Source organism: Sceloporus undulatus, chromosome 7 (genome assembly GCF_019175285.1).
Source record: "Sceloporus undulatus isolate JIND9_A2432 ecotype Alabama chromosome 7, SceUnd_v1.1, whole genome shotgun sequence".
Classification (NCBI taxonomy): domain Eukaryota; kingdom Metazoa; phylum Chordata; class Lepidosauria; order Squamata; family Phrynosomatidae; genus Sceloporus; species Sceloporus undulatus.
Genome location: NC_056528.1, coordinates 46,688,960 through 46,703,831, shown reverse-complemented (window position 1 = coordinate 46,703,831; position 14,872 = coordinate 46,688,960). Strand labels below are relative to the sequence as shown.

The 14,872-nt window shown below is 41.5% G+C and overlaps 1 protein-coding gene across 1 annotated transcript in view; it reads left to right on the top strand.

The window, feature by feature from the left end:
- TENM1 (teneurin transmembrane protein 1) overlaps positions 1–14,872 on the top strand; it is a 292,675-nt gene that overhangs the window by 272,795 nt on the left and 5,008 nt on the right. Inside the window, 5 exon segments of the mRNA XM_042479300.1 lie at positions 2,206–2,287; positions 2,289–2,379; positions 4,087–4,322; positions 10,198–10,494; positions 14,381–14,768. Coding sequence (XP_042335234.1) covers positions 2,206–2,287; positions 2,289–2,379; positions 4,087–4,322; positions 10,198–10,494; positions 14,381–14,768 — 1,094 coding nt within the window.

Below are 14,872 nucleotides of genomic sequence, written 5' to 3'. Positions count from 1 at the left end.
TGTGTGTGTGTGTGTGTGTGTGTGTGTGTGTGTGTGTGTGTGTGTGTTTGTGTGTGTGTGTGTGTGTGTGTGTGTGTGTGTGTGTGTTTTGGAGGAGAATCCTGCACAGAAAAGAATCTTTGTCATTTGATACCTCTTTGCAAAGATAATGCATGTATTTGGAGACTTATTCTATGCAAAATGATGATGATGATGACGACGACGCATGGCATTTTCTGCACATCAAACAGGAAAAAAATATGTTTTCTGTGCATGATATAACATTTCTAGCCAAAAAAAACCATATTTTCTGTGCAGATAATTCTGTCTTCTGTGCAAAAGTCCCATATACAGTGTTTATTCTCACAAAATCAATCCCAAACTGCAAATTGGGGCAGGAGGAAAATGGTAAATTTCTTACCGGAATGAAATTTGTAAAGGTTTACATCTCTAGCTTAAACTAAAGGTTTGGCATCAGGTCTGTGATTACCACTGCATTCTGAATTTTCTTCAAGAAAGAAAATGGGAAAGCCAAAGAAACCTTTTATTTAATGAGCAAGTAGCTATCCTTCTTCCTTGCCTTGCCTTGATCGCAAGTGCCCTCTTGTGATAATCCTTTAGTATTGCATCAGAGTTAAAGTACCAAGCCTTGCAAACTCTTTCTCCTTCATATCATGCGACAAATTCAGATTATTTTTATTTGTGTCTTATATAACAACATTTTTATACCTCTGTTGGAGAACTTTTCCAACAAGCATGCTAAACTGATGTGCAAAGCGAAGCATAAACAGTACCTATAAAACCATATCTAAATAGGGACTACAGCACTTTGAAACCATATAAATATGAGTTGCAGCCCAGTCAGGTGCAGTTTAAAAACTGCAAAGGCTTTATGTTGCAATTCTATACATGTGTACCTTGCAATATGGGCCAATCCAGTGGTCCCATGTCTGAGAAAACATGCATAAGAATTCTTTGCTAGTGATGCCTTCAAATAGTGGTAGTCAAAGAGAGATGCAGGTCTGCACTAGGAGTGAGCGACTCTGTTGTGGGATTACGACTCCCATCATCCGTTATCATTGGCTGGTATCCAACTCACAAACTTGTGGTTTGTGAGTGAGTGGCTGCAGTACAGGCATTTAACTGCTGCACCACCAGAGCTCAGTGGTTAAAAAGAAAGACTTCAGTCTACTTGCCACTGACAGATTGTGGACTGAGGCACCCAGAGAGACTGTCAATGTCTTGGGTTCTTCCTGTCTACCCACCTTATTCGCAAGTCCCAAAGAGGTCCATGAACCATTTGGCAAAGGGAGAGGTCTCCAGGGGTTTGTCATGGTGTGTTGACAATAGCTCAGCTGGCCCCTTTGCTGCTTTTAGGTAGCTGGACCAGATCACAGAATCATAGAATTGGAAGAGGCCACAAAGGCCATCTAGTCCAGCCATGCAGGAACTCTCAATCAAAGCATACCCAACAGATGGCCATCCAACCTTGGTTTAAAGACCTCCAATGAAGGAGACTCCAGCACTCTCCAAGGGAGTGTCTTCCATGTCGAACAGCTGTTACTGTCAAGAAGTTCTTCCTAATGTTGAGCTGGAATCTCTTTTCCTATCACTTGCATCCATTGCCCTGTGTCTTATGCTCTGCAGCAGCAGAAAACAAGCTTGATCCACCCTCAATATGTCACCCCTTCTAACACTTAAACAGGGCTATCATATCACCTCTTAACCATCTCTTCTCAGGGCTAAACATACCCAGCTCCCTAAGTCCTCCCTCATAAAGCATAGTTTCCAGATCCTTCACCATTTTAGTCGCCCTCCTTTGGACACATGGCTCCAGTTTCTCAATGTCCTTTTTGAATTGTGGTGCCCAGAACTGGACACAATATTCCAGGTGGGGCCTGACCAAAGCAGAATAGAGTGGCACTATGACTTCCCTTGATCTAGACACTATACTTCTAGTGATCCAGCCTAAAATCTTCACAGGACCTTCTGTCTCCAGAAGACCCTGTCTACCTCTGGATAGACATAGTAGCGTACTTCACACTGAAAGGTCACCTGTTACAGATGCAGAATCCGTGGATATGGAGGGTCGACTGTGATAGACTCACTTGTGAGAATATGTATATCATTCTGCAATCTAAATACACCTATTTCTCCTTTCATTTCAGAAAAGAAAAGTTCCAGTATGTTCTAATTGGTTTTCTATGAACCTTCACTGTTTTCCAGGTATGACTCTGATGGCCATTTAACCAATGCAACATTTCCAACTGGTGAAGTCAGCAGCTTCCATAGTGATGTAGAAAAAACTGATGAGAGTGGAAATCAACACTTCCAACAAGGAAAATGTAGTCACAGCGACCAACTTTTCTGCTACCTCTACTATTTACACATTGAAACAAGGTAGTTAAGTACATCTACTCTCTATATAATTGATTTTTGCAGGGTTGGTTTATTTTCTTTACATCTGTTCTCTCTGGCTTGATATGACTTGAGACACACAAAACCCTAAACCCTGGAAATGACTGGAAGTCCACTTCTGGTTTTTAAAAAGTGATGGCTCTAAAATATAAATCGGTGTGTTGGATGTATATGTATGTGTGTGTAGAGAGATATAGATGTAGATTTAGAGATATAGATAACAGATATAGAGAGATCATCTAACACCTTTGAGACTAACTGAAAGAAAGGAGTTGGTAGCATGAGCCTTCATAGACTTTAGTCTACTTCTGCAGATGCATTTAGGTATAGATCTAGATATAACATATGTATAGTATGTGTATAAAATGTTTTGCTTGTGTTATATTTTTCAGTTCTGTATGTTAAGCACTGAGAGCCAGTATAGTGCAGTGGTTTGAGCATTGGATTTGGACTCTGGAGATCAGAGTTTGCTTCCCTTTTTGGCCATGGAAATCCACTGGGTGATCTTGGGCAAGTCACACCCTCTCAGCAGGGACGTAGCCAAGGGGGGGGGGGTTTTGGGGGCCGGGCCCCCCCCCCTTTCCATTAGAAAAATGAATGGTGTGTGCTGCTGCGCCGCTGCACTCAAGCCCCATTATAATGGTGGCACTTAGTCTGGACCCCCCCTTCCTAAAATCCTGGCTATGTCCCTGCTCTCAGCCCCAGAAAACCCCAGAAAAGGTTTGCTGTAGGGTCTCCATAAACTGGAAATGACTTGAAGGCACGCAACAACAGCAACATTAAGTGAAGTCGAAGGCTTTCATGGCCTTGCATCCATAGTTTTTTGTGGGCTTTTCAGGCTATGAGGCCATGTTCTAGAAGAGCCAGCATCTGTGGCTGGCATCTTCAGAGAAGATGGCATGGAAGTGAGTGGGATATATATATTCTGTGTGACCCTGAGTTGGAAGGATCAAGAGCCAGCAAATGCAAATGAAAGCCACCCAGGGACAGGGGTTTTCCTAGCAAACAATGGATCTCTAATTAAACGGACACAAATCCTCTTTGCATATCCTCCCACCCTGAGGCCTTGCCATCCAAGAACAGAACAATACACAGATCAACATGGGAGTCATTCCTCCATACTCAGGATCACACAGTATACACACACACACATATATATATGTACTGTATATATCCAACTCTCTTCCATGCCAGCATTCTCTGAAGATGCCAGCTACAGATGCTAGCAAAACCTCAGAAACAAACTCTTCTAGAACATGGCCCCATAGCCCGAAAACCCCACAAAAATCAACATTAAATGTTTGTGTGTATCTATACACACAAACCCATTAATTCTTTGGATGGATTTTTCAGTTAGTACAGAAACTCACCGCCACCCTAAAGGCGGTCGTAAATCAGCCAGCCTGATGACTTAAAGAGTTAACCTTTGCAAATGTCTTAGAACGTAGGAGACCTTTCTTCGTGGTGCCACGTCTTGCTAATATGTAAATACTGTGCTGCAGATGAAATAACAATGCCACGGTGTGTTAAAAAACCCCTGCAGATTTCTAATAATGAAGAGGTGCAAGCACTGGCGATGCCTACTGCTGTTTGAACTATGGATAAATGCAACCTTTGCCCGCCTAACATTTGCTTCCTGAAGCTGAAGGGCTGAACTCTCTCGCCTTTTTTTTGTTTTCTTGCTGACAGACAACACGCAGAGTATCTATCGGGTGAGTCCGGATGGGTCGCTGAGAGTCACCTTCGCCAGCGGAATGGAGATCACTCTGAATACAGAGCCGCACATCCTTGCAGGCATTTTCAACCCCACATTAGGAAAATGCAATATCTCTCTACCAGGGGAGCATAATTCCAACCTTATTGAGTGGAGACAAAGGAAGGAACAGACCAAAGGCAATATCTCAGCGTTTGAAAGAAGGTTACGGGTAAGGTGTTTTGGCCTTATGTAAAATGAAGTATTCATTTGCAAAGCAATGTGCCTCAGGTTTATGTTGAATTATTGCTGTAACAGTGTTCTAGACTCCACAGTCTTCATTGCTATTCTGCCCCATTCAAAGTATTGGAAATAATCTTCAAAGAAACTAACTAGTTTGGGACCAGGTTAGGCACATTGACATGTCTTGCAGAACTAAGATCAGTGGCTGCATCCTCACTGCAGAAATAATCAAGTTTGGCACCACTTTAACTGCCATAGCTCAATGCTGTGGAATTCGGGGAATTGTACTTTTGTAAGGCATGCAGTCTTCGCTGTCATAGAGCTCTGGTGCCACAACAAACTACTAATCGCAGAATTTCATAAAATGGAGCCATGGCAGTTAAAGTGGTGTGAAACTGGATTGTTTCTGCACCGTGGATACAGCCAGTGTCTAATTTCCATATCATCCTAAGAAACACTGCAGGGAGAGACTTTGTCATGCACCTGAGCTGTCAAATGTCCTCCAACTAAACTCAATTTCTCTTCCCAAATGTTTTTCTCCCCAGTTTAGCTCTGATATTTGGAACAAGGTGGTAGACGGAAAAAGAAATTTCAAGGAGGCAGATGGTGGGATTGTTGGGTTCTTTTTCACACCTATCTTTGCTTTTCATAACACTTAAAATGGCATCCAACTGCTTTAATTCTGCAGTGTGGCAGGGCTCTTGCTCTTCTTCAGATTTCTTAACTACAGTCTTCCTTTTAGTTAATGACTGAGCAAGGTAAATCATAACATTACAAGGAACTATGCACATCGCATTGCAAGCAACTAAATGTTTCTCTCTGTGTGAATGGTATGCATTGGACTCTCCCTGGTCTCTAGAAATTACCTTTCTAAACAGGGTTTTATTCGGCAAGGAATACTCAGAGGTGGTTTTGCCAGTTCCTTCCTCTGAAATATCGCCCACAGCGCCTGGGATTTTTTGACATCCAAGTGCTAACCAGGGCCGACCCTGCTTAGCTTCCAAGATCAGACAGGATCTGTTTTTAGGTTGGAAGAAAGTGCTAGAGAAGCAATATTTTGTTTTGCAGAATGTCTAAGACAGAATATCTAAACTTGGGGGAAACAGAGAGAATTTCCCTTATTTCCCGTATTGTTCAAGGGCACGACAGTAACACCAACTTGTTAGTATTGAGTAACTCTTCATTCTACCTTTCTAGACCTTAGTAACAGTAACAAGTGACCCCCACTGAGCAATCAGAGTAATGAGTAAAGTAATTAGTTCCTTCCATAAAGCAGCATTCCAGGTTCTGCCATACATTAAGAGGACCATATTTTGAGAAGCTGTTAGGAAGGGTCTTTGGAGGACTAAGAAAGCTGTCAAGTCTTATAATAATTTATGATCTTGTAATGTATCCGTCCTTTCAGGTGAGCATTATAAAGAGTTTTGTCCAAGCATGGCCTGGAGGGGAAAACCTTGGCATCTCCATTTCTGTTATCTGCCCATATGAAACTCTTACCATCATATCTAATTTGTGCTTATGATTTATATTAAAACAAGAGCATTAATGAATTCCTGTGGCAGGTGGTCAATGTTTCTCTGTTTAATTAACAGACTTAAGTTGAAGATCCAAGCGCATCAATACCTTGCAGGGAAAAAATGCTTTAGGAAATCTGTTTTCCATTTGACAGAACTACTCCTTGGAGAGGTCTTGATGAGTCCAGCGAATAGCTAGCATTCAAAGCAGTGGTCTGAAATAATGACCCACGGATACAGTGATGATTATAGATCCTGTCAAAACCTATCTGAGTTGAAAGGAGGACGAAGTTGTGGAAAAGTCCAACCTCACACATAACTCTGTGTCCTCCCTTCTTATCCATCCTTACACAGATCCTCTCTGAATCTGGATCTGATCTCATGTTAACGATGTAGTGAAACTGCCCTAGGTTTTATTTCAGCGTTTAAAGGAGCTGCCCAAGATGTTAAGCCCCATCTTCAGGCTCAGCACTGGACCTTCAATAGTTCCTTTAACATCTAAAATAAAGCAGATTAATTGCATTTCCAACATGAAACCCAACAACCACCACTGCACCCTGATGCATCCCGAAAGTAAAAAGCTGCTGCATTTCTCTGCTTTAACAGTGGTTTACCTTCACATTATTTCATTTTAGAAGCAATTTGGTGTGATAAACTCCCCGAATTTGCAACTTTTGTTTAGATTCGAATGTACTTTGAATCGCATTTAAATCCTGTTTGCCTGCGGGATCTCGCTAGTGTGATAAGGCCTGTGGAAAGCCTTCCACCATAGATCTTAAAACTTGACCTGGCTCCTATTGAGAGATGCGGTCTTTCAAATAATCTGGACCCATGCTCTATGGAGGCACTGATATAAAACGTGCCCAGCTCACATTATAGGGTTTTACTTGGTTTGATACAGGTACTTGCAAACTGAAAACCTGTGCTAATGCATAAAGGTCACAAAGAGAAGGGAGATAGCCAGTTCATTGGAAAACAGTGAAATGTGGAAGCAACTGCATGGTTTAGAGCCTGTGAAATATCTAATCTGCGTTTGATTTCTCACCCACCTAGACTGTTATAAAATAAAACCAAAGTCGAGTCAAACCTGGCATCTTAATTCTGCATGGCACATATATAAAAATATAAAAAGCTAAGGTATCCTCACATTCCTAATTCGAATTAACTAAGGCAAGAAGAGACTGAACTACCCTAAGGCTGCAATCCTTTATCCCCTTAATCTAGGAGTAAGATGCTGGGAACACAGTGAGACTTCTTTCTGCGTAGACATGTCTAGAACTGTACTATAAATTGCCTTTCTGTTGAAAGCAGAGAAGTGGCTGTTAATACCTATCCATGTAGCAAGTTACAGTCTTTATGCACTTGAATAAATAATACTGCAGTACTGACGTCTTGAAATATCGAAGTAAATAATATTGATTCAGAGGGTGTCCCAACAGATGATTACCTTCTTCCGGGGAGAAAAATGTAAGTGAATATTAACTGCTCCTTAGATGCTGTTGCTAACTATCCCATTCGTTTGGATGTATTATATTTCACACTTCCCTTTGGTTTGATTCAGGGGCCCTTTCGCATGCAATCTTAGGACTGGCAGTTTATGGAGAAGGATTAGGATTTCTCAGCCAATGCACACTAATGAGAATCCAAAGGTTCAAACATGACCGTATATACTCAACTATAAGTCAACCTTATGTATAAGTCGAGGACAGGTTTTAGGGCTAAAATTACAGATTTTGATATGGCTGTGGATAAGCCAAGGGTACAGCCTAGGGGCTTGTAATAAAAGATCTAAAGGACAAAGCTAAGGAAGTCAATCCCAAAACAATATACATGCAAATCACGCCTCCTTTCCCAGGGTTACACAGTATATATATATATATATATATATATATATATATATACCCAACTCTTTTCCAGGCAAGCATTCTCTGAAGATGCCAAAGCCACAGATGCTGGCGAAAAGTCAGGAAGAAACTCTTTTAGAACAGGGCCACATAGCCCAAAAACCCCACAAAAAACTATATACAACATCTCCTCTCCTCTATCCTACTAGCAGTAAGAACTGTGCAAGTATGTTGGCAACATAGGAAAATTCAATCCTTCAGTCCATTCTCAGCCTTCTTATCTTTTCCCAGCCTCAAACTGCCATCAAAAGAAATTCAAACAAGGTCACAAGCGCAAAGTGGTTCTTTCATGCCACTGGATAGCTGTGAATGTTTTGCCGTGATGCCATCTAGGACTCCAAAACCCATCTGCCTGGTGGCAGAAGCCCAATGGTTACACATAGTAGCCATCACAGCATGGCAAGACATCATTTCAGGGAATCTCCAAGAGACTCATTTCCAGAATGAGACTGAAACACTTTATTTTGGTTCCAGGATAAATCAAATCAGGATTTGCATCCCACTTCTGTCCATATTGGCATATTTTTGGAGGGTTGCATATTCTTACCTCATGCCTACAAAAAATTGTTTGTGCTTTTTCAAACATTAGTACCCCTAAAGCCAGCTGCTGCTAACCTCTCATCTGTGGGTACTGTCATTTGGGTTATATAAAGACCTGCACTAAGTGCATTAATACATAGGAGACCAGGTCTGTCAACATCCACTCTTGATCACCTCTTTCAGCCTCTGCAAAATGAATGTTTACTCAGCAAATGCACTCCAAAGGCAGGCAGGCCTGTCTGCCATTGAAATCAGAGGTTTGTTTGAAAGCTGTTAACTCCCACTAACTTTCCATTAGAACTTTTAAGGAAGCTTTGGCGCTCTACAGACGGGCGCAATGGGGCACCATCATCACATGCAAGGGGCGGTGCTTCCAGACGCCCCTCGCCCCTCGCACGCGACGAGGGCGTCAAAATGGCGGCGCCCTGTACAGATGGGCTCCTCTATTTTGATGCAACGGATGCTTAGTATCCTCACGTAGCGACGCCATTGTGATGTCGCAAGTGCAGCATTGGCGCACTGTGGCATCAGAATGGCACCCCAAAAAGAAGCCCATCATCCTGTCTCTCATTGTTTTAATGATTCAAAATTGGATTTTATTATAGTTACATGGGATTTATTGTATTATTGTCTGGGAAGGGAGGGGATAGTGGGATTATTGTTATACTGTATTGTATGTATTTTAGCATTGCTGGAAGCCGCCTCGATCCACTGGAGAGGCGGGATAAAAATAAATTACTATTATTATTATTAAGCACCCAACCCAGTGTTGTGGAGTGTGTAATTTACCCTTACTTTACAGAAGACCTATAAGCAATGAAACATGCAGGATGGCAGCCAGAAGGCATGTGGCATACATGCAAAATCAATGAGGAGTTTTCATTATGACTATTATGTACATTCTCACACAAAGACTGCTATATAGGTCTACCCCTGGGCCACCCACTCCATCAAATTCACCTAAGGAAATAGGCTTAAGTCTATGAAAAGCTCGTGCTACCAACTTCACTCTTTCAGTTAGTCTCAAAGAAGCTGTAAGATTCCATTGCATACTGATTTTCCAGACTTAGGTGGATTTGTCTTTGAGTCCTACCACCAAAAATAAAATGTGGTCAGATTTTCTGGGATGAGTTTAAGATATTGTGACCTGATGATGTTGACAAGATGCCTGTATCGGTCCATCCCACCCCATATAGTCTTGACCATTGCCCATCTTGGAAATTAAGATCTATCAGAGTGGTATCAGTTGGTTCAGGGTTCATGGCATGGTAAGCTTTTCTCTCTTATCATGGACAAATGCTTACTGCTTTGAAGAGGGTTGTGGTGCACCTTCTCCTGAAAAGGACCTCTCTTGACCCAGAGGTAAATGAAAAAAGAAAGGAACTGGCAAACCACCTCTGAGTATTCCTTGCCTAAGAAAGCCCTATGAGATCCATAAGAAAACCCTATGTGATGCATGTGGTTGCCGTAAAAGGCACACACATGCGCATCTATGGGAATAGATGACGTCGACAAAAGCTTATGCTGCAATGTCTTTCATTCCGTCTCAAAGGTGATAGAAAAATCCCTTTTCATATATGTGTATCCGGGCATTTTTTTAAATTGGAAGTACATTCCGTGTTTCCCAAACTTTGCTCCTCCAGGTGTTTGGGATTCCCAGAAGTCCTGGCCATTTGGGCCAACAATCCGTTCTGGGAGCTAAAGTCCAAAACGTCTAGAGGTCCAAAGTTTGGGAAGCACAGTTTTGAATTAAACATTTTAAAAATTGAAAAAGAAAATGGGAAGGAATGATGAAATGATGAGGCTGTGAGACTGAGGATTTCAGTCTCCTAATCCTCCCAAGTATTTCTCATTAAGCCTTTGCCTACAGAATCACTTCAGTTCTGTATATCTATATTTTCTTTAGGCTCACAACAGAAACCTGCTATCCATTGATTTTGATCACATAACAAGAACAGGGAAGATCTACGACGACCATCGCAAGTTCACTCTTCGGATCCTGTACGATCAAGCAGGACGTCCCATTCTTTGGTCCCCCATCAATAAGTACAATGAAGTCAACATCACTTACTCCCATTTGGGATTAGTGACCTATATCCAGAGAGGAACGTGGACTGAAAAGATGGAGTATGACCCAGGTGGGAAGATCATTTCCAGAACATGGGCGGATGGGAAAATATGGAGCTACACATACTTAGAAAAGGTAAATCTTGGGATGTTTGTAAAGATTGCAAAGCAAAGCTGGGTGCGCAACTAAGCCAATTTGTCTTTCCTTCTAATGGAATTACCCAAAAAGCAATATTTAGGAAACTTGATTGACCAAACCCTGAATGCCATCGTTAGGAATAACTTTCAGACAAGAGAAGAATCACATTTGGATATATGAGTTATGTCTCCCTTATCTGGAATTATGAAATCCATAATGCTCCAAGTTTTTCATGGGTGGCTGAGATAGTGACATCTTTGCTTTCTGATGCCCCAATATACGCACACTTTGCATCATGCGCAAAATTAGTTAAAATATTGTATAAAATTACCTTCAGGCTATATGTATAAAGTATATATGAAACATAAAATGAATGTTATGTTTAGACTTGGATCCCATCTCCAAGATATCTCATTATTTACATATATGCAAATAAAGGTACTACAAAATACAAAAACGAAATCTGAAATCCAAAACACTTGTAGTTCCAAGTATTTGAATAATGTGTTCCAAGCGTTTTGGACTCAAATGAGAAATTGTCATGAACTGGTTATACTGAAAAGATAAAAATGAATGTCTTGCCAAAATGTATAATTTCATTTTTAAAAAATAACATTGCAACCAATTATTAATCAATCAAAAATTCCAAGAGCTGCTTTCAAAAAATGGGAGATGGGAAATCCCTAAAGATTAAGTTTTTTTCAACTCCAAATATTGATATCAAATATTGTATCAACAGTTATGACCAGGTATTTGTTATTATTGTGGCCATAGGCAACTGGAAACGGTTGAAAACCATGGTTTTGGGGTACAATTACTGGAAAGCTCTGAGTGCATACTATTAGATCTCACTTTTTCCCAAGCTGTGCTCAACAGATGTTTTTAATGAAATGCTATTTTCTATTATAGATTCCACTATATGTATGGGAGAGAAATAGATAGCGAGTGTTATTTTTGACATTACGGTTTGATATTTTTGTCATTTTGTCATTGCTACCCTTGAGTCCTCTGCCAGGCGCAGGAGGCTTTTGGGGAGATGCGGAGTCAACTGTCAGTTGTGCAGGATTTGGGGAGCGTAACAAACAGTAGGAGTCCATCTTGTGCCACTTGGAAAGGACTCCTGCTATTTTTACTTTCCCGAAAACTGAAAAGGAAATGAAATCTCAGGGAGCGTGAGCTGTCATTCACCAGCAGATGGAGGACCCTTAAGACTGGAGAGCTGGTGAGCTCTCCTGAGTCTGATATAAACATGAAATATGCACCTAATAATTTGGATTCAAATGAGAAGAAAAGACATTCCATCTAAATATTAGGAAGAACGTCTTATGGTCGGAGCTGTTTGACGGTGGAATAAATTGCTATGGAGGGTGGTGGATACTCCGTCTTTGGAGATGTTTAAAGAGAAGTTGGATGGGCATTGTTCAGAAGTGCTTTAGGGGTCTAGTCTTGCATTCTTGCTTGGACTAGATGGCCCTTGGAGTCCATTACAAGTCTATGATTGTATGATTCTAAGAGAGGAGATTGACGTATCCAATATAGCTTCGAAAAACCCTACCTTTCAAAATGGAAGAGACATTTTATGCAAAAAGTCATTCCCTCTCAGACTTTTAAATGTCTATTTTGCATTGCATATTTTTTGAATATTGTCAGAAAAAGAATCATAAGCATAATTAAAAAAAATATGTATCTCCAGCTTCTCAAAAATGGGGTAAGGAATCCCTTTGAAAGACCTAAGTACCTGGGCAGGCTTTGTATTCTCTCTCTTCATCATAAAGTATGTTAAGAACTCATAAAGGATCTCTGAAACATGTTCGGTTCAATTCACACAACAAGCTATAGTTAAGAAAAATTAGCCATGCTTTGATATGATGTCCAATTGATAGCTATGGTTGATGATTATCTAGGGGGAAATATGAGAATCTGAAACCATTGTTTGAAGTGGGTTTACAAAGTGTGGTTTGTGGTGACTATGGTTTGGCACAATGTTTGAACTGACAAACCGTAGTTAATAGCCGCCGCTCTACCCTCAGAGGCTGCTGCACAACAGAGATGGGAGTAAGCATATGAAGCTGAGTGCTGAGAGGATGAAAAAAGAAGGCAGGCATGCCGCTCTAAACCAGGGTCTGCCCATGGTAGGTTTCAAATCTCAAACCATGGTTTGTGTTCTAGATGAAAACGAGTGCAAACAATGGTTTGACATGGTGTCTGGTTTGTACCTAGTTGTACTTTACCCTCTGTGGCTTGTCCTAGTACATTTGTGTGTGTTCCTTCAAGCTGTTTTTTAAAAATCCAGGACCATATCCTGCCATTCTTTCTAAACTTTGGAAGTAAAGGGAGAAAGAGAGGGTTCATTTCAGTTATCCTCCCTTCAGGGAGACAGAATGGTGGTTTGAGCATAGGACTAAGACTTGGGAGATGCGGCTTCGATTCACTGCTTAGCCATTGAATCCCACTGAGTGACAAGTGGACAAGTCACATCCTCTCAGCCCCAGAAAAACCCATGATAGGTTTGCGACTTGAAGTCATATAACAACAACAACTTCCTTCAGCTCCTGGAAGGGAGTTTGCAGAACTGAACTACATGTTACATTGGTGATCTTTGACCCTTTTGGATCAGGATTATGGTGGATGAAGAGCTAACTCTTGGTTGTTGCTATGTGTCTTCAAGTTGACTTTGATGTATGGCGACCATATACTAGGGTTTTCTTGGCAAGATCCATTCATAGGAGGCTTACCATTGCCTTTAAGGCCAAGAGAGGATGATGTGCCCAAAGTCACTACTTAAGTTTAACAGAATGTAAAAAATATGGGTTAGAGGAAGAGAGGGCCCTTTCACACTTTACAGTTATAGCACTATGCAGCCTTGGCTGTATTTTGTTGAACCCTGGGGTTCATCATTTGAGGAGACATTAGAGCTTTCTGGTTGGTCATTGTGAAGATGCTCCTTAAAACTGCAAATACCATAGTTCCAAAGATTAGTGTCAGGGCTGTTAAAGTGGACTCATAGTACTATAACTGAGCAGGATGCAATATTATTTTAATGTCAGTGCATACAGTATGCTTTTGGTGATCCAATGCTGTGTGTGCTATAAATTGTTTGGGAACATTTATGGTCTAGAGTCGGTGTGGGATTAATGCAGCTTGGAGTCTGGATGTGGCCCCTGAGCTCTACATTTGTGGCCCTTGAACACCCCAAAGCCCCAGAACCTCCCCATTTAAAAAAGAAATGTTCCCAAATGACACAGAATGCTCACTACATACACAAAGCACACAAAAACATCCCCACCGAGCCCCCCACAAGTGTTCCAGAACCCCATAGTACACACAAATATATCTGTTTTATTCCACAGTCCTCTTATGATAGTGACAATAAGCGATTGCTAACCCGCCGTAAGCAGTGTGTTGCCGTTCCTTTTGGAAATTCCTAGGGAGTGCGCCAAAGCTTTTTTCACATGCAACATCCATACATTCCCTCTGCACCAACTCCTTGTTGAATGTTACAACAGCAATGTGCTGAGAATAGATGCGGGGCCTCTAAAACTAACCTGTAGCATCAACTTTATTGGGGAATAGAATGAACTATGAATGCCCAATGTCTCACAAGCTCAAACAGCCACTAGAACCGGATTAAATGAAATGAAGGAGGGATCAATATGTGTTCTGGTGCTTGGATGCAGGATGCAAGCTCTCTGGCAGAAGGGAGTTTGCACCTTGCATCCAAGCACAAGAACACATATTGATCCCTCCTTCATTTGGGAGAAACTGAGTGCTTTTATGTTACTAGCATTAGCATATCATCATGCCTGTCCCTGCGTTGTTTTTCATTTAAACTAACGTTTATTTGCAAATCACCTCTCCTATAACTCCCATCTTTTTCTTTCAGTCTGTGATGCTCCTGCTGCATAGCCAACGCCGCTACATCTTTGAGTATGACCAGTCTGACTACCTCCTGTCTGTCACCATGCCAAGTATGGTGCGCCATAGCTTTCAGACGATGCTCTCCGTTGGGTACTATCGCAATCTCTACTCCCCTCCAGACAGCGGCGTGTCTTTCATCCAGGATTTCACCAGAGACGGACGGCTCCTGCAAACTCTCTACCCAGGAACGGGGCGCAGGGTCCTTTACAAATACACCAAGCAGTCCAGGCTGTCCGAGATTCTGTATGATACGACACAGGTCTCCTTTACCTATGAAGAGTCATCTGGCGTTATCAAAACCATACACTTGATGCACGACGGATTTATTTGCACTATCAGATATAGGCAAACAGGTGAGTGACAAGCATACATAGGTGTTTCACGTCTGTCCATAGGCCGCATGTTGTTGGCAAACATTGTTCAGAGGCCAAATTCAATATCCAGATTTGCAACTTTC